At 37.4% G+C, this 24,383-nt stretch overlaps 1 protein-coding gene across 5 annotated transcripts in view; it reads left to right on the top strand.

Annotated features, from left to right (window-relative positions):
• Positions 1–18,200, top strand: part of CDIN1 (CDAN1 interacting nuclease 1) — a 124,997-nt gene extending 106,797 nt beyond the window's left edge. Inside the window, exons 12-13 of one of the 5 annotated variants that reach the window (XM_066188333.1) lie at positions 16,991–17,141; positions 17,884–18,200. In XM_066188333.1, the coding sequence (XP_066044430.1) occupies positions 16,991–17,126 (136 nt within the window). In that variant the 3' untranslated portion in view covers positions 17,127–17,141; positions 17,884–18,200. The remainder of the gene's footprint in view (positions 1–16,990; positions 17,142–17,883) is intronic. The other 4 variants (XM_066188337.1, XM_066188334.1, XM_066188340.1 and 1 more) reach the window with 4 other exon arrangements.
• Positions 18,201–24,383: the final 6,183 nt, after the last annotated feature.

The raw sequence follows: 24,383 nt of genomic DNA, 5'->3' as shown, positions 1-24,383 counted from the left end.
ATAGAGACTATTCTAAGACCTTATTGCCGCCTTCCAATACCTGAAAGGAGCCTGCAAGAACGATGGAGGGGGACTTTTTACAAGAGCATAAAACAACAGGACAAGAGAGAATGGTTTCAAACTGAGAGTAGGTTTACCTTAGGTATTAAAGAGTTCTTTGCTGTGAGGGTGCTGAGGCACTGGAACAGGTTGCCCAGTGAAGTTGTGGACACCCTACTCCTGGAAGTGTTCTAGGCCAGGCTGGACAGGGCTTGTAACAGTCTGATCTAGTGGAAGGTGTCCCGGCCCATGGCAGGGGAGTTGGAACTGGATGACCTTTGAGGTCCCTTCCAACCTAGACCATTATATGATTCCATTGTAATAATTACACTGTGGGCAAGACAACAAAAAGATGTGTTTAAAGATGACCTTGTTAAAATAAAGTGGTAAGTCAGAAATATACCAAAACAAGTCTGATCTCTACTTTGAAGTACTGTTCTTAAAATTGGCATTTAATTTTACAATTCATCTTTTTTTTTTTTTTATTTTAGTAATGAAAAAACTTAGAACTATCAAGCATGTCTCCCTGATGCAATCTCTTAAAATTGTTAGAATCTAGTGAATATGAAAGTGGTTAAAGTACATAAAATTTAAAACTACATAGACCATTTAACTACAAGTTAGTCCAACATGAGAATTACTGATTTTTTCAGATCCATCCAGAAATCCAGAAATTAACAAAAGGCAAAGGATTTTCAAAACCATTTTAATGTTAAAGATATTTATTGTAAATTGAGAGCTTCATATTTAAACTCACCTTTCTGGTAGCACACTAAAATTGTTGAGTTCGTTTCTCTTGTTATTTGGAAAAATCTTTAAAATACATACTGTTTCACTAAAATACTCTTAGTGACTCTGGATACAAAATCAGGATAAGTAGTTGCTTGCTTCTTGCATAATTTGTCTTAGATCATTTATATTTCTGAAACTGTGTTAACATTTATGTGCCATCATTTAGTATCTGTTGGATTATCATCAGCCTTTGTTGCAAGTTTGTTGGCAAGTGCCAAGTAATGCTGAGTGAGCATATTGGTTTAGCTCTTCTTTTCTAACATAGTGCATTTGGGACCTTTATTTCAATTATTGTCCGGTTGTTTCACACCACACTTCTGTTTCACATATCTTTCTACATTTTTGTCTTTACAAAGAGAAAGTCTACAGTAAAAGTATGTCACTTTCATCTCTTACATCTCTTATTTTTTAATTATCCCAAAAACAGTGTAATGAAGAAGATTCTTTTTAGAAGCAATATATGAAAGTAGTTAGAGATGGTTCTTTCTTCACACTTTGAATCTGGTATCTGACGCTTTATAGCTCATCCTTCCAATAAATTTTTGTTCTGTAAGTGACTGGACAGATAAAGGAATTGAGTGCACACTTCTTCAAGAGTAGCTGCTCTTTTTTTTCTCATTCAGTTGGTAGGTGACTGTAAAGAAAATTACCACTGTATGTATCTCTGTAATTCAGTTTTAGACATGCTGAAGCATAAATTCACTCACTATACAAACACAAAGTTAAGAACAGTAATAAAGTGTTGTGCATAAAATGAGGTTTTTGCTGTCACATTTGATTCTGTTGCTATTGCTTTGTTCAGTTTTACTGTTAAATTTAGTTCTATTTGTAAGCAAAAAATGTTCAACCCTACTCAGCTATTTTTACTGCAGGCAAGCTTGTTGGGGGTGGCAGGGATTGCGTTACACTCCACCTGTCACACTTTGCCTCTGCCAGGAAGTTGGTTTATAGGCACAACCTCTCCATTGAGAATTTTATGCCTTTACTTACCATTAGATGTGCTGTGTGCTTTATGAACTGCAGTATTCACAATGAGTCCACTTCTCCAGGTAAGACAGACATAATGAGATGGTCACCTGGTCCCAGGAACCTTTTATGAACTATGTATTTTACAACCAGGACCTTGGGAGGAATCCATAAATTTATTATTTTTTTTTTTAAAAAGGGGAGGAACAGGGTGTATGAAGTGTGTGATTGGCATGGGTATTGCTTAAAGACATTAATTTTTTTTTCCCTGAAAACTAGGACAAGGAACTAGTAATGAAGCTATTACAGATTTCTGAGGTTTGGTAGTGGTTTCATTTCTTTCAACATGCCTTTGATTGTTCTCTTTGCTTTAGGTTTGAGGATTAGACAGGAGTAAACTGCATAACACTGAACTAAAAGAGCTTGAGGGAGTCCACTACATCACTATCACTACTGCTTTTTGTTGTAAAAGCAAAAAGTGAAATCAAAAAGTTGCAAATACTTCTTCAGTTAGAAAAGTTTGCCTTTCTTTATGTATTTAACTTCCAAGTGTAGAGAACCTTTGCAGTCTGGAGATGTTAACTTTGATAAAAGTCAGACAAGCCATTATTATTTATGAAAAGTAAATTCTTAAGCTGTATCTGTGGGCAAATAAGCATGGTTCAAATTCATATTGTTCATTTCTAAAGGAGTTTTTTAAACTCTTTCTTTTCCTGCATTCTGGATGACTTTCTGGGATCTTGTTTTATAAATTTATGTCACATTATACAGACATTTGTCTTTTTTCCTAATGCAGAGAAAAGACATTTGAGTCTGTTTAATTTTATTAGCAGTGGTGATATCTTTCCAGATCACTGAGAGAGCATTTTGTATTGTTAGTTTTATGTACTACATTCAGGAAAGTGTAAGGTTTTGTCGCTGTGTCTAATCCCCAGCTGTGATAAACACTGTATCTTGTAACCTATTTGTTAAACACATCAAGTGAAATTTTAAATAATTTAAAGGCCCCACTGCTCTCACTGGAAGGTTTTTCTAGCCCCAGTACATTAGTCTCCCTGATGTGTTGGTGGAGGCCAAAAGCTTGTCCTTGGCCTTTGCTCTCCTAGGCTGGAAAGACCAAACTCATTTAGTCTTTCCTGTGAACAACTGTTCTTTTTCCTGGAGAGTGCAGTAGCCTTGCTCCATGTCTGGCTATTATGTGTCTTTCTTGAATGACCTGGCTGCAGTTTCCAGATGAGGACTAAGCAAGTCTTCAAGAAAATACAGTATGTCTAGATTTGTACTGAAAACCTCTCTCCCAACAATCTGTATGATTATTTTGCCCTTTCTTTAGCTGCATTGCTTTGTATCCCTTTACTGATCAAATATTACATGGATAGATTGCTTCTTCCTCTGGAAAAGAAAAGGGAAATATAATTTCTTTATTGCAGCCTTTATATCTATGTGTAGGTTTGAACCAAATTGTAGCAATATTTTGAGCATGTTCCTGTTAAGTTGCAGATCACATACAAAAGTCAGATTAGTTACCTGCAGTAAAAAAAAAAAAAAAAAAAAAAAAAAAAAAAAGGGTAACTTAATTACTAAAAAACTTTTGGTTTAGGTTGTGAATCTTTACTGTTTAAGACGAAAAATATTGTTAGATTGATCATGGCTTCCAGACAGTGATATCAAAAGTTTAAAATTTTTCCATTGCTGTCACCACATCTGCTTTTTTATTAGAAAATTTTTCATTTAGATTTATTAGATTTTTTAAATTAAATCTGGGGAAGAATAACCCCATGTACCAGTGCAGGCTGGGGGCTGACCTACTGGAAAGGAGCTCTCCAGAGATGGACCTGGGGGTCCTGGGAAAAGGAAGCTGGCCATGATCCTTGTGGCCAGGAAGGCCAGTGGAATCCTGGGCTGCACTAGGAAGAGCATTGGCAGCAGGTTGAGGGAGGGGATCCTGCCCCTCTACTCAGCCCTGGTGAGGTCTGACCTGAAGTGCCCTGTCCAGTTCTGGGCTCCTTAGTAACAGAGGCAGGCAGCTCCTGGAACAGGTCCAGTGAAGGGTGACAGGAGAGCATCTCTTCTGGGGGAAGGCTGAGGGAGCTGGGGCCGTTCAGCCTTGAGGGAAGGCAACTGAAAGGGGACCTCATCAATGTCTGCCAGTATCTGAAAGGAGGGTGTCAAGCAACAGGACAAGACACAGTGGGCAGAAACTGAGTCACAGAAAGTTCCACCTGAAAATTAGGAAGAACTTCTTTACTGTATGAGTGACTGAGCACTGGAACAGGTTGTTCAGAGGGATTGTGGAGTCTCTCTCTCTGGAGGTATTTAAGAACTTCCTGGACATAAACCTGTGCCATGTGCTCTAGGGTGATCCTGCTTGAGCAGGGAGGTTGGACCAGATGACTCACTGTGGTCACTTCCAACCTGACCCATTCTGTGATTCTGTGATTATTTTTTTAATTATGTATTTACACAGTAGCAATCTAAATATAGTATCTGGTTTGGGTTTGTTTCGTTTTTTAAAAAGTAGAATGCAGTTTGGGTTCCTCTAGCATAAATCTTACAACTCCTGCAATATATAAGTATGGTATTCTGCAATTGCATGATTGTCTTAAATGCCCATGGGGAAAAAGATCTATCACGTTTTATCCATAGTTTTTTATAGTCATAGGACAGACTTCTGTGCAAAGTAAACTGAAATGAAAGCATTCAGATTATTTTACCCACAGTGATGACATGTTATTGCCTATATTACCTCACAGCATGTCACAAGACATCATTACGGGCTACTGAGTTTTATTTCATTTATTCCAGAATCTCATCAAGGCACTTCAGTTTAAGTATATCAAAAATTAAAAAATCACTCAGTACCACAAAGCTCTTTAAAGTGAGATTTCCATAAATTTGCACAGTACTAAACATTGGTGGTGTTAAGCAAATGAGAGCAAATAAGTACATTAAAGTGGAAACATTACTTAAGCAATGAGAAGCTGTTCTGTACCATTTCTATCATTTTCTATGTGGTCTGACTTTTTTTTTTTTTTAATTAAAGAATGGTTCAAAAGTGCCTGTAGGTAATCAAGAAATTATAAATTAATTTTTAATTCTTATTTTTGCTGGTTCAGCTGGAATTATAGTTCTCTTAATCTCCTGAATTTACCATTTTTCTGCTGTTGCCATAGTGAAAGCAGGTAGAACAGGCAAAGCTGTACTTCTTCTTCTCTTTGAACTTAACTAAAAATAATGTTTAATCTATTGGTATGGCTTTAGAAATAGCTTTTAAAAATGTTAATGTGGATTTAGCAACTGTGGAAACAGATATTCTGACCTCAAACTGGAAGTCCTATTTGCCCTCAGCAAAAATGCAATACCTGTGCAAGTTTTCCTTTAGCAGTTCATCCTAGTGCTTTAGGCCTAGGGAAGCTTGAAGGAAAAAAATGCATACAGACCTGCATCAATTTATACATCTTGATGTCATGTACATCTGAGCAGGGAAGGACTTCAGGGCAGCTGGTTTTCATGACTGGGCAGATTGTTTTTGTACCCAGGGCAGAATATTCCACACTATTTCAAGTGATAATCAGTTTGCATCACTTAGCCTGATGGAAATAACTTTGTCACTGGGTAAGTCTGCATAAAGACTTAGTACTGAAAAGCACCGAATACCATTGAGAATACATCTTGTCCTTCAGGAGGATGGTGCCAGACTTGCTGGGTATATTTGTATGGGTGTGTAGTAATATGTAATGTCAAACTGAGGTATACTAGTCTGCTGTGCACAAATCTACAAAGTTGCCTCCAGCATAGAAATACTGATTTTTTACAAAAAGGTGATACCTCAAAGGTACAGAAAAGCATTTTGAAATCTTTGGCAATAGCCAGTAGTTGATAACTGAGAGATCCCAGAAGTTGGAAGTAGTTGAAATTGCATAAATGTTCACTGAGCGTTAAATGAGGTGGAGTTGTTCTCTCTTCCCTCTTATTTATTAACTCTATTTTCCTCTTTTTGGTGTGTGTTTTTGGGGTTTGATTGAGGTTTTTTAATGCCTTCCAGTTAATAATGGTCTAGCTTGAACAGACAGGAAGACCCCCACCTCTTTTGCAAGAGTGCTATAAACTGAGGGGACTGACAAGAATATTTTTATTGTCTATATTGGTCTTCCATTACTCAGTTCAAGTTGAAGGTGTCTTCAACATATTCAGTAATCTGTACTGAGGTTGGAGCAGATGGAAACCTTATGTCAGCACCTCTCCTTAAGCTGCATTATGGCTGTTCCTGACAAGTGGATTTCTGTGAAAGACAGCTTTCTTGAGAGGTTCCTGCGGAATTCAGGAACTATTTTAAACTACTGTCCTTCCTTATGTTTTGAATGCATGGTGGTTTTTGATATTACAATCACAAATATAAGGACGAGAATGGAAAATGAGCACTTTAAGAAACAAAAAAACCTTGCTATTTTTTGTTAACAAGGGAGAGGGAGAGACAGCTGGTCAGAGCAGATACTAATCCTATCACTTAATTTACTTACTCTGAGCTTTTATGCAATGTAAGAACCAAAAAACGACCAAGTGGCTGTGCTCAGGTGGAAGTTAGCCAAGTCTCAGAAAAGTTGGTAAAGCTCATTATTTATGACGTTTCAAGCTGCTTAGTCAAGCCTAATTTATCTTTGAAGGGAAAAGTGGTGTTTATTTTTCTTCTTGTTGTTACTTTTATTTTCTGTTAGTTTTGCTTTTGTCTTAAAGGGAACAGAAATTGGACAGGATTAGCAGCTCAATAGGTCACAGTTTTTCTGTTTTGTTTAAAATGAGACTGCTAGTGCTGTCTTTGATGCCCTTAGATGTCTGCCAACCAAAAATGTCCCTTTATCTAGCAATTAAACAGTGGCATGGCAAAGAAAAGAAAGGAGAAGTAAAAGGAGAAAGGGGAAAAGAAAGGGGGCAGGAAAGGAGAGGGAGGGGAAGGGAAGGGAAGGGAAGGGAAGGGAAGGGAAGGGAAGGGAAGGGAAGGGAAGGGAAGGGAAGGGAAGGGAAGGGAAGGGAAGGGAAGGGAAGGGAAGGGAAGGGAAGGGAAGGGAAGGGAAGGGAAGGGAAGGGAAGGGAAGGGAAGGGAAGGGAAGGGACATGAATACGTAGTTCAGCTGTCTTCCACTGTTTTCAACACGTACTTGTATGAAGGAAAATGTTAATACTATGTGATTTTATAGTGTTGCAGGCTTCTGCCTCAGTTCTCAACAGGCATGGATTGTAATATGTCACTGTCTAATGTGCCCTTGTTTTAAAACTTCACAAGTGATAGCATTTTCCCCTGATTCTTACTCTCCCTCCTTCTGGGCTCACTTATATTGCACATGTTTATGTCTTCCTTTTGAACATAATTCTGTACCTCGTTGGTGAGCCCAGAAAAGTTCAGTGCATAGTAAGCAAAGAAAGTTGAAATGCAATTTGGTTTAGTATTGGTATATACTAAGAAGGAGTAAATAACTGGTAAAGAAATCTAAATAGCATGAATTTTTCAGAAGATGCATGCAGTAGACCTCTATGTGTAGGTGTATAAATAGTTCAGGAGAAAGAAGGCAGAAAGGGGAAGTAGATTTCTTTGCTTATCCCTAGTTATGCACTTACTTCACCTAATATTAAATGTAACACTTACTATGGATTGTCTTGCTGGTCTCCTAGAGTCTCTGAAATAGTCTCCAACTTTCACCATGTGAAAATATCTCTTCTGGGAGATTGAATATTTTGCAGGTGATACGTGAGATTTGTGTATCTCAGGATGCACTCCTTTCTGAATAACAGCTAAATCACAAATTATTTTCAAATATGAAGCGGGGCAGGACCAGTTTGGATTGAACAGACGCTGGATATGTGGATCAACAGAGACAAGCTGAGGAGCCTCAGGCATTAAAAATAAGTGTGTGCCAGGCACAATTAAAGTTTGCTAGTGAATTCCAAAGACAGTGAGAATATTCAAGGTCAGAGGAGGTGTTTGCCTTCCTTCTGGGTGGGCATCAGGTGCCACAGTAATGGGCAACAGACTTATCACTTCCTTTTTCATCTGTTCCCTGCTTGATACAGATAGGTGACTTACATTTTGAGAGACAGTAAATTTAAGTACAGCATCACACATAAAATGCTTCTGGCTGTCAATTATGGGCAATAGCGTGTTTGGTAGTTAACTGCTAAGCAGCATTGTGTGGAGACACTCAATATGATTTACTATCTGGTCTTCTAATTCTCTGATCTGGGAAGTTGGAAGCACAGAGGAGCTGTCCTCCATTTGTTAATTCATCTGTTACATTCTTTGTTTTATTGCATATTTGTGTATAAGGATTTGAAGATACAGAATTGTCTAATCATTCATTCAAAATATCTTGAAATATTTTTAATGCTGGCTCCAAGATTTATGCTCTGCAAATACTAAACACACAGGTATATAGTGCCTTTATTTATCAACATTTCTGCTATCAAAATTTACTGAGCAACTTTTCTGATTAGCTTGGTTCTGTTTTACAATAATTCTTAAACAAAAATCTAATGCTGTTAAGAGCAATTCTGCCTTCTTGGTTCAATGCACTTTTGACATATCCTATCTTTCTGGTGAGGACTGACACCAGATAAACAGCTGCACAAAAAGAAAGGATTGCTGCAAACTATGAGGCACTCACAGATTATTCAGATATCATCTTGCACTGGCCTTAGGATGGCCTGTTACTTTCAGCCCTAAAAATAAACAACTGTTAATCACCTAGTGGCAACATGAGTTGACCAGCACTTGTGGCTGCCTGGACTTCAATCTAACAGTACTCAAAGGCTTTTCCCATGTTTTCTGTCACCCAGGATAAGAGGTAGTTTGCAGCCAAGCATTCCTTTGGGAAGGCTGCTGTGAGTTTAACAAAATGTTTGAAATAACCTCAATAACTCCTTTCAACACTGATCCGCAGCTTCAAATGTGCAGAATCAAACAATTGTGGCCTTCCATCGACAGTCTCTGGAGAGTGAACTAATGGCATAATGTTTTCTAAGGGAAACTACCTCAGTTTCCCTTAGAAAGTACCTCAAGAAGCAACATTCCTTGCCTGGATTTAATCAGAAAGTGACACTTTCAGCAACAGTATGTGGAATAGTTCTGCAGTGCAAGCAACCATCTTTGTTTCCTGATTATTCAAAGAGTACCGCCATTCTCTCAGTGTATTAACTGGTAAATACAAGTAGCACAACTTAAAATCTATTTAAGCTCTGCTTTAGTAAACTGGTCTTCAAATTGCATATTCTAGGGTTGGAAGAATGTTGCTGTTTTGAACAGGGACACATTAATGGACTTGAAAAACAGTGGACAGTAAAAGAATGTGCTAACCCTGAGTTATGAAAGACAAATACATGATGCCACACCTAATACAGAATAGAATATTAGACTTTCTCCACCAAAATAGAAGTCTTGAAGCTCCTGAAGAAGATGTAGAAAGCTTTTCTAGAATTGTGCCTTTCAGACTCTAGGGTTTTTGGTTGAGCTTCTTTTGCTTAGTTTTGTCCCTCATCCAGGGTACCTGAAGTCACTTTGCCCTATGTTGAAATGGTTAATTAATGTAGAATCCTTGTATTTCCCAGAATATTGCATTTGTCTCCAAGTTAGTAAACAACATACCTGGAACACTCTTTTAGCCAGATGCTGGCACTGTCTTCCCAGGCAGCCAAAGAGCTTTGTTTTCCAAGATGCATACCCAAGTTATCCCCCGTAGAGCCAGAAAGAGCCACCAGTGTGCACTCGCAGCCCAGAAGGCCAAGGACATTGTGGGCTGCATTAAAGGCTGGTGGGGCAGTGGAACAGGTTGCCAAAAGAGGTTGTGGATGGCCCATCCCATCCCTGAGACTATTCAAGGTCAGGGTGGCTGGGGCCCTGAGCAACCTGATCTCAGTGGATGACATCCCTGCCTACAGCAGGGGGCTTGAAACTAGATGATCTTTAAGGTCCCTTCCAACCCAAACCATTATTCTATGGTTCTCTGAAAAAACGGTGGCCATTATTTCCATAAAACAATCCAGCAGTATAAAGGTTGAAAATCTCTTTTCTAAGATGTTGATGTGAGTATCATGTTGATTTTCAGTACATCAGCCCCATCCTGCAGTGCAGGCATAGGGTCACCTTGTAGCGTGTCTTTAGAGCACAAAACCTTACTATCTGATGCAAAGAAAGCATCTACCTGATTTTTGAACATGCTGAGACTGAAAGAAAAACATGTTGTACCTTAAGTACACACAAACACTTTAGAGTTGAGCATCTGGAATACTGCTAATAAATAAAACAAACAAAAAAAAAGAGTATTTTTGTAGATGTTAGGACATGAACCAACAGAAACAGAAATTCGAAGTTCACTGGAGGCTCTCTCCTCTTAATGACAAGCTGCCTTGAAGCCAGTATGTGTTTTCTTTCTCACTCACTGCATCAGTCTTCACTTAGAAAGCCTTGATCCTTGTAAATCACTGTAGCCTTAATGTTATTTAATCATAGTTTTTAAAAGTTAATTTCCATGAGAACTGTATTTAACAAAAAAGCCTAACTTGTCATTGAGGATTATAAAAATCCTTTATTTGCCTGGAGAACAGTACTCAGATCAGAATGAAGAAGTGTAAGTGAAGAATGTGTTTCGACAGTTTGTTTATTAAAAATGTATTATACAGCTAAAAGTTATATTGTATTTATAATATTTTAATGACAGTGACTTGCACAGTTTCTGGTGCAGTCTATTAATATGCATTTAAAACTGTGCTATGGAAAATTTTAAAGTATTTTAAATGCCCCCTTATGTCCACATAAATATCACTTGATTTGTTTTTATTTTTCAAAATGCCAAAAGCGATTAAATCATATCATAAGCTTGATGAAATGCTGCTATTTGATCAAAGCTTCTACAGTCTCATTGCAGAGGTGAAAAGATAACTAGTTTAAAAAAAGTTCATTAAGATTTAATCACATCTGAGTGAGGTGTAACTGTAGAGAAAGAGGCCTTATATTAGTTTCCATCCACCTTTTTTTCACCTGGCAACTCTTAACTTCCCCATCAACTGCATACAATATCGGTTTCTGGCATTCACAGAAATGCCTACCTTTCTCAGCCCAAAGAAATTCACACTTTTGAGCCAAAACCTCCTTGTAAATGGGAGTCTCACAAAATATTAGTAGACTTTGATTTTTTCTTTGTCTTCAGTAAAAATAAGACTTCCCCCAACTACTGTGGTAACATCAAAGCTTAAAGCAGATTAGGTTTTACTTGCTTAATTTTACCTTAGGCAGCATGAACTGCATGCCTGGATCCTTCAGACATATTATGCTGCTAGCATCTGTGTGTGAGGCATGATGTAGTACTCATTCAAGTTTCCTATTATCTTTGCAAGTATTTGATCAGAACTTGTTAAACTTTCTTGAGCCACATTTCCACATTTGCAAGCACTTTTTTTTTTTTTTTTTTTTTTTTTGCACTTGCTAGTGTAGGAATTCAGTGTGAAGTAGCTTAAGGGAGTTGGGCACAAAAATATTGCAGCCTTATGGATTACAGGTTAAGGATCAGATTCTTAAAGCAAAAATTATTATTCAGTAACTTGATTTGCTAAGTACTGGCTTTTTTATTCCTTTCAACCAGAAGTTTGGTGAAGTCAAATAATAAGGTGCTCTGTGTATGTGTGTGTCACTGGATCACAAAACTGTGTGGAGGACTGGAAAACTGACAGGAATGGTTAAACCCCACTGTTACCTTTAAATTGCATTCAGAGTTTTTAAAATGCGCTGTCTTCATGCACATGTATCTTTCTTTATTTGATTTTAAAACTCTGTGTAAATGAAGGGTAGAAAAAAATACCTTCTTATAAACATTCTAAATTAGGACTGCAGTAGCTGTTTAAGTGGAAAGTTTCTTGCTAATCGAAGTCCATTTCTGAGCAATGGCTCTTAAATGTTTGCCAAGATATATATTGATGTGTCATCAGCAGTAGTAAACTGGTCTAGACATAAGGAAGTTGGCTGACTTATGCCAACTGACCTTATTCGAAAATGTAGTTGTTGCCTACTAGCCTACCTCTGCCAATTTCTAAATTTCTTCCACTGATACAAATGATACTTCTACAAGTACACTAAAATAAAGCTGAGTGTCCTTAAACAGTAAACTTACTATGTATTATTATAGGGAGGGGTTAATTATTTTATCTTCAAGGTTTATTAGTACTACAAGTAAAACCTATTTGCTCACAACTGTGATTCTGAAAAATGATGTTAAATTGACTTAGAATATAGTAATCTATTTGCGAACTTTTGTAATTCCCCTTTCCCAGAAAACAAGCAGTGCTGTGCAAATGATAATGCTCTGGTTTGCTCCGTATTTAAAAAAGAAAAACAAGGAGACAAAGCCAGCTTTTTAGCTGGCATTGAAAAGTGAGGGACCAGAATCTAGTCCTTAAAAGACACATTCAGGTGTGACCTTCATAATTAAATCACCAACCAAATAGACTGTTACACTTTTGTAACATAAATATTTGGCTGAATCCATTTGATAAAATATTTGTTTAAATGCATGCATATTAGAAATAATAATTCATGTGCCAGCATTTTCTTATGAGAGTCTTTTGGAATTCAAATTATTTACATTATGCTGAGATGCATATAGAACATGTGTAACAAATAGACTAATAATAAATGAAGTGAACATTTATATAAAAACAATTCCAAGTTCTTTTACATTTCTGTTCAGTGTGTTGAAAATGCATTTTTCATAAATGCATTTTTCATAAAACCACATGCAAGGCTTTGTGATGGTGAAAAAATCACCTCACAACAGCCACATGTCTAGGCAAATCCTTAGAAGCTGGTATGGACCTCACACAGACATTCCAGAAGAAAAGACTGTACTAGAAAGTAGTTTCTCTTGAAGTGAAGCAGAATATGTGTGAGCCTACTAGGCCGCTTTGATAAATAAATAAAAGTCTTTTTTCTCTTCTAGCACAAAACTGGTTCAACTGGAGGGCAAGTTAAACCTAGATTCGTATTTTACTTAGTCGTTTTGTTTCCTTTTTTTAAAGTGATCCCTCAGTTTGTTGTTGTTGCTGGGATTTTTTTCTTAAGACAAAAGAACTATTTGGCTTTGGGTTATCTGAATTTTGCCTTCTGGCTTTACAGTGTATCTCTGTGAAAAACCTTTCTGGGACAAAACTCAGTGTCCCAGGATTTTCAGTGGTTAGGATCCCAGGATTAACCACTTTGGCTATGGTTTTCTTTCAAAATTTATCTGATTAAACCAATACAGAGTCCCTCTAAACAATCTGAAGTTAGTGCAAACATGACTTACTTAGAGCAAATAGTATTGTCAGATGTAAGTTTTATCTAAAGAACTTGTTGAGGCTGCAATCATAACTGTACTCAAACTGTATTTTTCTATCGCAAATGCTTCACTTGGTTCTTTGAAAGATACCATGTGCTGCCTTTAGCACTTAGACTAAATTTAGTCATCAATACCATGCTTAAATTAGGCTAAAGCAATCCACAAGCTTTTGTAATGCTGCTCTCCTCTTGCCATGCCTTGGGGTCAGGAGCCTTTGGCACTTTTGGCACTTCTGGTACTCGTACAGCAAATGCAGCTGAGTTGGCTTTGACTGCCTTGTAGTCAGTCACAACTTCTAAAGTCAGAACTGGACATTGACTAAACCCGGATTTATATAATGGTAGCTACCTATTTGTTGCTTGATTTTTAGGTAAACTAATGCAACCTATGTGGACAACTTTCACTTGCTATGTTTATTATGTTCTGAAGGAAGATGTATTTCCTCTTTATTCTATTTTTACTGCATGGAATCAACCAAACCTTAGTTACTTGGATTTCTTTTCAGCTTTAAAAAGGAACCCCTAATAAAAGTAAACTTCTAAAAGTAGTATTTTCATTTGAATAGCTAAAATTACAGTTTTGTGTAACTTTTAGACGTGTTCCTTCACACCTAAGCTTTTCACACCTAAGAACTAAAGACAGAGAGAAGAAATACAAGCATGTTTTCTGGGATTTATACAGTTTTTCTAAGCAAGAAGAAGAGCCATAGGAGTCCAATGATTTGTTACATTCTAAGGTTGATTTTCAGTTTTAGCCCTTCTCCAGTGTGTCTTTCATAAGATAACCTGGCCTATCTTGTATCTATACTGTTTTAGAACCAATTGGTACATTCAAAGTTTTTCTATGCTCCTAAGAGCTACTGAATGCGTCCCCTTTCCATAGAAATACCAAGTATGCATTCTGTCATTTTAGTTCATTCTCCTATGTAAACGACAGTCAGTGACTTAACTTGGTCAGTGTTACAATTGATAGAAGAAATCAATTTGTAGCTTTACTTTGTAATTCATAGCACTGACTTGCATTCCTCAGGGTGTCATATCTCCGTTTGGGAAAGAGTCAAATTAAGAAGTATGGTTCCTACTTTCAGGTTACATTTCGCTATCTCATCCCCTTACACAAAAAGGTTAAGTGTCTTTTCAAATTAAGGCAGCAGTAATTAACCAGTGGCATTGTTTGTGGTTGGCCAACTCTGGGCGTTAATGAGAGAGAAATTAGCACTTAGCAGCAGGAGCTCCTGATAGTCAGTGGCAAATGCTAATGTGCCAACAAGTTAATTTTGGTCTTAAGTACTGCACTTAAGTGCAGTAAACAAAAGTATGGCGTGGGTTTTTACGTGATCATACACATGAGCTTTATGATACAGAGCTATAATAGAACGAATGACACAACAGAGTTGAAAAAGTACAACCTAGACAGCACAGGGCAAACAGTTTTGCTGTAACACAGTGCAGTCAGAAGCAGGACTGATGGATGTTTTCATGCCAAAGATGTACTTGCTCCTGCCATTAACAGTCTGCAGATGTTCTTGTGTATAGTTTTATTATCAGATTTGGTATTTCTGAACGTAATTTTTTAAGCACCTCAAAAATTGTGCTTGAGCTGAGGCGATTTGCTCACAAGACATAAATTAGCCTTTTGAGGTGTCTCGAAATACTAATTTTATTTAAAATTACAGTTTCAGAAAATAACTAAACAAATTACTTAAGCACAGTGCCACATGCATTTTATGGTGGATGAGGGATTCAGACTGCCACACAGCAAAATGAGCCCTTCAGAACTTGGGTGAGCAGCTGCTCATTAGCATCAGGATTTTACCTGGCACATGTGCTCATAATGAGTAACTTGCATACATTTCATACCTTCTGCCTTGCACAAAATAGCCCATTAGAAATGTAAAGTCTGCTCCTTATCTTCTGGAGATTTTTGCTTTTAAAATAATTTTGGTTAGTACATAAGTACGTCCCCACCCAATTACCCATTTCTATATTTTGCTTGATGTGGGAACAGATACGTAGCCTGTGAAGTAGCAAAAGTGGGGGCCCCTCCTGTAACAGCAAACTGCTGTCTCTCACCAGAGGCTGGGAGTATCAGTCCTTGGCCTCACTTGCCTTGGCCCCCCACTCCTGCTTGGGTCTCCAGGCTTGCGGGTACTGTCAGGTTCTGCATGTTTTGGCCCCACAGGAGCTTAAGCAAAGGACAGTGGAAAGAAGTCCACAGAAGCTGAAGTTGTTGGCCAGCCAGACAAAATTAGGAATTGGCTATAGGCAGCATCATCCTTCATATTAGCCACTTTTTAGTCTGTACTGTATTTATTGCCGGACATGTTAGGATATGTTAGCTAGTACAACCAGATGTGTCAGAGTTCTAACCTTTTAACCTTCAAGTATTACCTTTCAGTTGCAAAAGGCATATTTGCCAGTGTGGCCTCATCTCTGCTGAGAGTAAATTACTTTGCCACTGAGCTGTGGCCACTTGGAGGTTGAAGAGTAGTAGCCATAGACCAAAATGTTACAATGCTCTGCAGCGGTTTCAGGCAAAAGAGTACCACATCTAATTGAAACTGCAGGAGGAAGCCACAGGGGTTTCTTCTTCCTTTGATGCCTATTCCATTACACGAGCACATCAAATAGAGTTTTCTCTGCATTGTTGGAAAGAAACCACCCTCATGAAGCCAGTCTGGCACTACCCATGGCCTTGTGTGCTTGTATTGTCTGCTCAGTGCACATTTACGTTACTGTGCCTCCCCCCAGCATATATTTGTTATAATTAAACATTTACAAAAATCGGCTTCCATATTGGTTGAGTCCTGAGTACATCTCTGCATATAAACCATTACATGACATTCTATTGAACTTTTTCTTGTACGGACGGTACCTAACAGCTCATCCTGCACTGTTGGTTTTGGCAAGTTCACTACAGCATATAATAAATCAAGGAAAGAAAAAGCTTTTTGGCCTAATGTTGTACAGACTGCTGTAATGTTAGACTACAGAAAGCAGTTCTGTTTTTAGACATCCTTTTACTAACCCAACATTCATAATTTATGATTCCACTGTAAAATTCCTGCAACACTACACCAGAAGTAGTGCTGCCCTTTAATTAAGTGCTCTCAGTAGGAAAAACGTGAAACTGATGTGCAAAACATATCGCAGTACACAGTGATTGATAGTGATTACTTCTTTATGAACCCAGCCTGAAGGTCTGAACTTCCTGATGGGTAAAATAGTCCATGGGGCTACTTCCTGAGACTGCCTAGTGGGGATCAGTCAGAGTTACCAATATCTGAAGAATTCCTGAGGCACATTTCAGAGCCTTATAACACAAACTTTCTGTTTCTTCTGAATTGTGCTTTATGTTAAGAATTACCTGACTTAGGGCTCATTGTGGAGATTATATTCTAAGGATTCATTGTTATCTTCACAGTATTACAATTTGAATGAACTGGGGCGTGTGTAAACCCTTGTGTCTTTAGTGTCTGCACTCACAAACCTAAAAGAGCAGGGTGCATGTCAAAAGAGGTTTCTCTGTATATCAGAGTTACTGAATGTTATTTTGTATTTAATACATAGGTATTTTTTACTGACGTGCAGAATATTCAAAAGAAAAAAAATGAAACTCTGATGTGGATTCTGAGTCTCTAAATAGCATTTTTATTCATGGAATCAGGTGCTATTGACATCGATCAATTGCACATTCGAAACTTGAAAATTAAATGGAGGTTAAATACTCCCTCCAATTTTGCAGTGAGGTTATCAGATTTGTTTTGGAATCACAGAGGTGGGAAACTGAAATTCCCCTAACACAGTTACATAAGTTCATTTTTCGTTTTTGTTTGATAGATTTGGCCCTGGATTAGTCATCTACTGGTACGGATTTATTGAAGAGCTGGACTGCCATCGTGAGCGTGGTATCCTGCTAAAAGACTGCTTCCCTACTGACATTGTGACTCTGCGACACAGCATGGCTCAGCGCTGATGTTGGGAGGAAGAGGTAAATCCGGAAGCAATTTTACTTTCCTGCGGTGTAAACTAATGGCAGCATCTGCCCTGAACTTCAGCTGAACTCCTGCTGCCCGCCCTTATGCTACTGCTGCTTTACACAAACATATCAAGAGTTTCTGTTTTGCTTCAGACCTCTGTTGTGATCAGCCAAAAAAGACAGACGCAACCCACTCATTATCAGCAGTTCTGTCTCTGTCAAACAGCTAGTTTTGAGATACTCATAATCTTTCTTCCTTCCGGATGGCTTCTTCAAGCATTCTAAACAAAGACAAAAATGCAGAGGCTGAAAGGTGGGGCTTTCAGTTCTTATCCCAGTTAGAGTCACCTATAAAACTAAGTCCTTTTTATGAATTCACTGTGTGCTAGTGGTGTGACTAAAACACCTACAGTGGTGTGGAAATTTGGTGAAGACAGTTCTTGTGGTGCTTAAAATAATGCAAAGCTGGTAAAGCCCAAGTGGTAAGAGAGGATCATGACTGTTACAGTAAATAGCCTGATTTTGAGATAATAATTGGTGTATGTGTTTTGTCACTTTCTGATTGTTAAAATCAACAGTGGTATTCCAAGTTAATAGTTAAAAAATAGTTAGGGGATTTTGAGGGGGGGTGAAAGGGTTATGTTTTATGTATATAAACCTGTGAAGTTTGGGGGTGGTGTGGGTGAGGTTTAGTAGATATTTTAATGATTCAAAAATAACTTGTGTTTTGTCTTTTTCTCTCCCTCACCCCCAGGGAATCTATACCTAGGAATTTTTCTCTGAACTGACTGAGGAAGGAATCTGTCTTTACCCCTGTAGGTACTGTAGCAAATTTCTGGCACAATGAAGTCCAAAAGAACAACGTGCAGGAGCTTTCTATATGAGTCATTTCTGAAGGAGTTTACCATCGTGGTACTCAAGGAGAATTAAAAAAAAAAAGATAAAACAGTTCTTCATACTGGATCAGTTCCACAAGGCAAATAAAGCACACAAATGGACAGAAGTTTCCTGCGTACTTGTTTTCTTCTAAGAGCCTTGTTTTTCTCTTAGAAAAAGAGAAAAGTGTTTCTTAGAACCACTAAGATCAGAAGTTCACTGAGGTGGGTGTTAGCCCTTCTTGAGGTTTTGAATTCAGTCTCTTTTTCCATCCTCATCGCCACTCAGAGGGGCAAGATTGGCTCTCAGGTTTGTGCTCTCAGATGTTTTTTAATGACAGAGGCTTATTGGGCTTGACACACTTCGATACTCCTTTCTTTGCTAACTATTACTCAGGAAAGGACGAAATATTTTAAAATGTCAGTGAGAGATTTGCTTGTGTGCTCATCATGTTCAGATTTTCTAAGAGCTATGGATTCTGTTGTAGAAATGAAGGTCTGATAACAGGCTCCCTAAAGCACTAGTTGATGATCTTTTCCAGAAAGAATGAGTCTCTAAAACATTACGCTGCATAGTCATCCCCCTTTTTAGTTGAAGTGATACTTTGTGCGCCTGTATGTTTTCAAAAATCATGTGCAGACTTTTTACAGTCTCGCCTTGAGTGGAAAGCATGTCAAAACTCCTATTCAGGAGTTTTTCAGCTGTAGTTTTCAGATGCATACACAGTGGTTTTATTTTTAGTTTTCACCTTAACACTTTCAGTTTCAGAGAGGAGTTTATCATTTTGACAAATCTTTCATTTTCAAGAAAAAATATCTTTAATCTTCTAGTACTCTGCCCCTTGCTGCAGAGATAAACTAGTATAGCTCCACTATAGTGAGTTATTGTTGTATAGAGATACTTTCTTGGGTTCACTATAAATCTTATAGTGAAGAGATTTATTTTTAAAAAAATATTCAAACTCATTTGCGTTCAACTGTTTAAGCTACAGTGCTGAGCTTATTTTACCTGACCAGCTGTAAGGACCTGCCCATAAAGGTACACAGAAGCAATCTGTGAATGTACCTGCCTGATGCAGGTACACACAAGCTACATTTAGGGTGTTACTCCCCCTGGGACTTTTAACTATGGTTTAGCTTAGTGGAATGTGTAAAATCAAGAAGAGAATAAAAAAGAAGAAATAACTGAACCATTATCATAGTAGAAAATTCAGAAATAATGGTTGTCTGAGTGAAATGGGTTTTAAAGGCAGACGGAATTTCTTTTAGCTACTGCATATGCTTTCTGTTGTATGAAATCATTTAAATCAGCTTTTACATGATACACTAATGCTGCTTTTTCTTTTTGAATAAATTAAATTTATCTGCACAGATGTTGAAAATTCTGCTAACCTTCATCAAAGCTTTGCTTTATTTGTTTTTACATTAAACAAATTTATGTGGAGACACACAGATAAATCAGTTTAGGCTTATACTTGTTTATTTATTCCTCTACCTAATGCTATGATATAATATGTTGGAAAGCAGTACAGCTGGCTTTAGTCAGAGCTTTGAACTCATTTTCATATATTGCCCACTTAAAGAATCTTTCTTAGAATGAGGATGAAATTAGCCACAAAATCTATATATTAGTACCAATTTCATTGCATGCTATCGAAAAAGCTTTGCCACTACAAAAACTATGCTGTGTCACTACTTTAAATGCTGAAAGCAAAACATAAAAAAAATTAGGACTGTTTTATTATTACTCCTTGTATACTGCAAAAAAAAAAACCAAAACCCAAACCCTCATTTGTCTATTTTCTCTGTTTATCAGATGTAAACATAAACTTGAATATTAAAGAGGAGGCACACAAACTGCTGTTTGTGGTTTTTTCTGGGTTTGGTTTTCTTAAACAATGTTGTGGCCATGAGAACCTTAACATTGAAACCAAATTCAGTTTTATGGAGTATTCTGTAGAGTGTGCTAATGAATTATGCCAAGCCAGAAAACAGAAGTGAACATAAAACTGAATGATGTTCTCACTGGCGTATATAGACTTGCAAGCATCTGCTCTAACAACCACTGTCATAAGGCCTGTTCTGAGCTTTAGAAATTGATGTAATTGTATTGAGCAGGGAAGCAAAACTTCCTTGAAAAGGAGGAGCAACGCCATAGTGGGTCACACACTCTAGTATAGGAAGAAAAGGGAGGTTTTACCATTCCTATATTCTGAGGACACGTTATTAGTATGAGGTTAATCATCTTTCCCTAAAGACAACTCTGAGCAGAAGTTTTGTCTAAAGCTGAAGAAAAGGGACGAAATATCTTATTGTGCTTATCTCACTATGTTAATAGTATTGGTAGTTCATGAATAGTTTTCATCCTGTTCTGTTGTATTCACTCATTCAAAAAGTCATTCTTTCTTGTTACTGGCTTTTGGATTTCTCCACCATCTAGACTACTACAAAAGACTATTAATGTCTCTTTCCATTTTCTGATCCTCCCCTTTTAATCTTCCATCTTTTTTAACCATTTCATTTTTATTTATTCAATATCCTCCCATTTGCTCATGTGTCCTATTTGAAAAGTTTTCTACCGTGTTTCTACCACCTGCTTCTGTTTCTCTTACTACATCTGAAGAGTGCTGTTTCCATTCCTGTATACATTTCAACTGATCAACTGTCTAAAGCAATTTTGCACTTACTCTAATTTAAATAGCAGCTCTAGATTCCAAGGAGACTGTTCTCAAATTTCCACATGGCTTTGTAATGGGGAACCATTGTGATGCTCTTCATACTCTTGATATGAAACACAGGTCTTTTCTGCAGGCTGGGAGTATTCACCAAACAGAGCACACGTAGTGCAGAACAATCACACGCTCAATTGAAAGGACGGTTGTACAAAGGACTAAGTTAGTGCCTCTGTACTACTAGAAAATAGGCAAAGGAAATACTAAGAATTCAGCTGTTAATGCATCTCTTTCATTAAGGAGCCTTGCTTTCTGTGAGTTTATGCCTTGTTTGTGCAGTACTTCTGCAAGGAGATCTGTTGATGGTAAAGGTTTAGCTTTCATCCTGTGCCAAGCTCTACTTGGTTCAGAGTGGAGAAGATAGCTTTCTCCCCATTTCCACGTCATAGTTGATCTGGCAAGAGCTTGTACATCCTACAGGGTAGAATAACAGAGTTGATAACAACTCCTCAAGGGTCAACAAAAAGTACACAGAATTTGCCTTGATTCTTGGTGTTGCTTCCTCAGATGTAATCTTACAATAGATATCTTCTTCTAAGGGGATCTTCTGCTGTTAGATGATGAATACTGAGCTAGGGTAACAGTTGTTAGAAACATGGGTTTGTTATTTTAAGGATGAGATAAATTACATTAGAACAAATGCTGCTCAAGTATCAATTTAATATTACAGAATATAATGGGAGGCTGCTTGCAAAAACAATAAAAAATTCCTCCTATCATGTTGTTCTAAGTCACAAAGGGCCATTTGTTGTGGATTTACAGGTTATTCAGAAATAACCTTTTTATTACATTGACAAAAGAAGAAACCTCAAGGGCTTGCTCTTTACAGTGGTGTGATAGGAACCTAAAGTGTTCCTGTTGAAAAATGAACTAGCTAACAATGGGAGCTTGGCAGCAACTTCACCATTTATAGAGAAACCGTCTATCTAGTACGATCTGTATAAAATAGACCTCGCTTAGGTTAGGGAAAGGTCACAAGTTACACAAAGTTTGGATAGTCTAAATGCGTTACTCAAAACTGATTCTCCTGTGTACAGTAAATATTAATTGAGCCTGTATTATTAAAAACATGCCAGGATCCAAAAGATTAAATAAGGAAGATGTAATTATGAGCTACATAATAAACAGAGCAGTTCTAGTTCCCCTTGTATTTTTTACTTTCCTGCTATTGTTTCATATATGGCTGTTATACAAAGAGCAGCTGAGGTCAGCTACTATAAATTATGGGTTTTGTACAATAGTAATCTACCAAAATTATTCCAGAGCTGGATCAAAGAGCTTCAAAAGACTTTTCAAAAACTTTTCCACATAATAAAAAGACTCTATTTTGATGCCCTGTTTTTATGAAGATTCCTTGGTTTAGAATAGCATCTTTTTCTGCTACTTGTGTTGATATGATGGTATTTGAACACACAGGATTTACATAATTTGTTTGCAGCCTCAGATAAGCATGAAGTGGTAATATCAAAAAAATTCTTAAAGTACATTACCTGGTGCATTTTTCAGGCTAAGTTTTTAAGTTGATCTAAGTAAAAACACTTTTGTTTGTGTGTTTATTTAAGGAAGCCAGCAATATTTCAAGTGAAATTTGATATTTCTTCTGTTTGCAAACATACAAATCATATTTGCAATGATAAGAATTATTAAAAATATTAACAGTAATTCTTAGTAGCTCTCAGCTGGCATCATGTGCCTGCACAAGACGCCAGCTTGCCCTCGCTTCTGGCCAGGCTTTCACCTAATGTGAACAATTGCATGTCATCTGCACAGATCCATAGACATGGCACTGCGTTGTCAACACAAAATGAAATGTCAATGCAAGCGTATGGGGACAGAGTAACAGTATTGAAACCATGTCAGTGCATATCTACAGAGACCACGTTACTCTGTCAGTGTGATTTTAGGAAGATCACTTTGAAATGTTAAAATGAAATGAAACTAAGTCAATTAGTTAATAACAGTTGAGGTTCGGGGATTAATTGAGGGCCTAAGGTGAAGCCAGTGGCCATTAACCCCAGCTAGTTATTAATTTTAGAGAAATAGAGAAATATCCTTGGCTAAGGTTATTGTCATTATTATTAGAGAGTTGGGGGAGGGGGGTATTCCCTATATTGTATAAATACCTTTTGCTGTTGCTTTTAATAGTGATACACAAAGTGTAGTATTAAAAGGCACTTAAAGGCATATTAGTGCAAAGTTAAGGTTTTTTATAAAGTGAATCTACCTAGTAGCAGACAGCCACTTCTTTTTTATACAGACATTTAACAGATTTATATTGATGTCCAGCTGTCTGTAAACAGAAAGGTTTACTATAATGTATTTACCACTGAGGACTTGTCAAAGGAAAATAATACAAACATGGAGAAATACTCATTTACACAGGAACAACTATTTGCAGGGTCCAAGTATTCACTGTTAACTTAAAGCAGTGTAAATTGGTCAAACAATAATGTTAAATAATTATTTTTGAAAATACCTAAACAAGCACCGAGTCAAGGTTATAAACTCTATGCAAATTCAGGATTTCGGAGTATATAACTGTAACATTAGGACACAAATGTTTAATATATTATTCTTTTATAGTGTCAATGAGAGATTCTTGCGAAGACCACTGACTCTGTGGTTCAGCAGGCTACACAACACATGAAATCTCTCTGGGTCTCTGTTCTAAGGAGAGAAGGCAGGACACTAGATGAAAGGAATGCAACTGTTTTCTTTTAAAATATTTATCTGAATTCATGCATATTTTTATATGATGATAATATAAACCAAATATACACAAACATTCTTTTTGCTATTAATAAATACCAACTACCCTTTCTTTTATAGAAGTCCCTGATAGATAGTTGCTCAGTATAAGTGTATTGGTGGAGGTCTTCAGGAAAGGGCAGTAAATCAACATTTTTTCTTGTTGTAGAAGGTGGTGTCCTATGTTTAAGTGTTGGTGAGAGCAATGAGACGTTTCTGCAAGTTAAGTGACAGTGATGTTGACAGAGTATGGCATGGGAGAGGGGATGAGCTACACCTGGAGGAGTCCAGGTCCTGCCCTGCTGAGAGCCAGCAGCTTTTAAAACTTGACCTGGACATACTGGGGCTTCTGTCTCCAGTGTGAAGCTGCACAGTTGTGGTCTCTCCTCCCAAAGTGCCTCAGGGGTGCTGAGAAAATTTCGGAAAGGTTTTCAAAACTCCTTGTAGAAGAGTACTGTGAAAATGCAAGCTTTATTACCAGAAAACATCTTCCATTACGAATGGATGTATTGGATTAAATTATTTCTTTTTAATTTTCTTTTGCTTTTCCATAGCAAGCATTCATGCCACACTCCATTTTGTATTCTGCCTCAGTATGATAGCTCTATGATGAGTGGAAAAACATAAAAATTAGCTTGATTAGTTTATTTCCATGCACACTTTAAGCAGCCTTATATTAACGTGTTTGGCACTGCATTACATACAAATGATAAAATACGCTTAGAAAAAATAGTCTGGCTACACATCATAAAGAAAACAGTGGGCACAGTTGAGTCTTGAGACATACAGTTTCAGCCTTCCTCTGAGGCACAACTGTCTATACAGATCAGCTTAAATGTCTGTCTAATCTAGTCTTAAAAAACTACAATGATGGAGATGCTTAGAAAGATTATGGGAAT

The sequence above is a fragment of the Chamaea fasciata genome, unplaced genomic scaffold, assembly GCF_029207755.1.
Source record: "Chamaea fasciata isolate MVZ Bird 193981 ecotype frontalis unplaced genomic scaffold, bChaFas1.0.hap1 SCAF_7, whole genome shotgun sequence".
In the NCBI taxonomy this organism is placed as follows: domain Eukaryota; kingdom Metazoa; phylum Chordata; class Aves; order Passeriformes; family Sylviidae; genus Chamaea; species Chamaea fasciata.
Note: the sequence above shows the minus strand (reverse complement) of the source record. Positions and strands in the feature narration are given on the sequence as shown.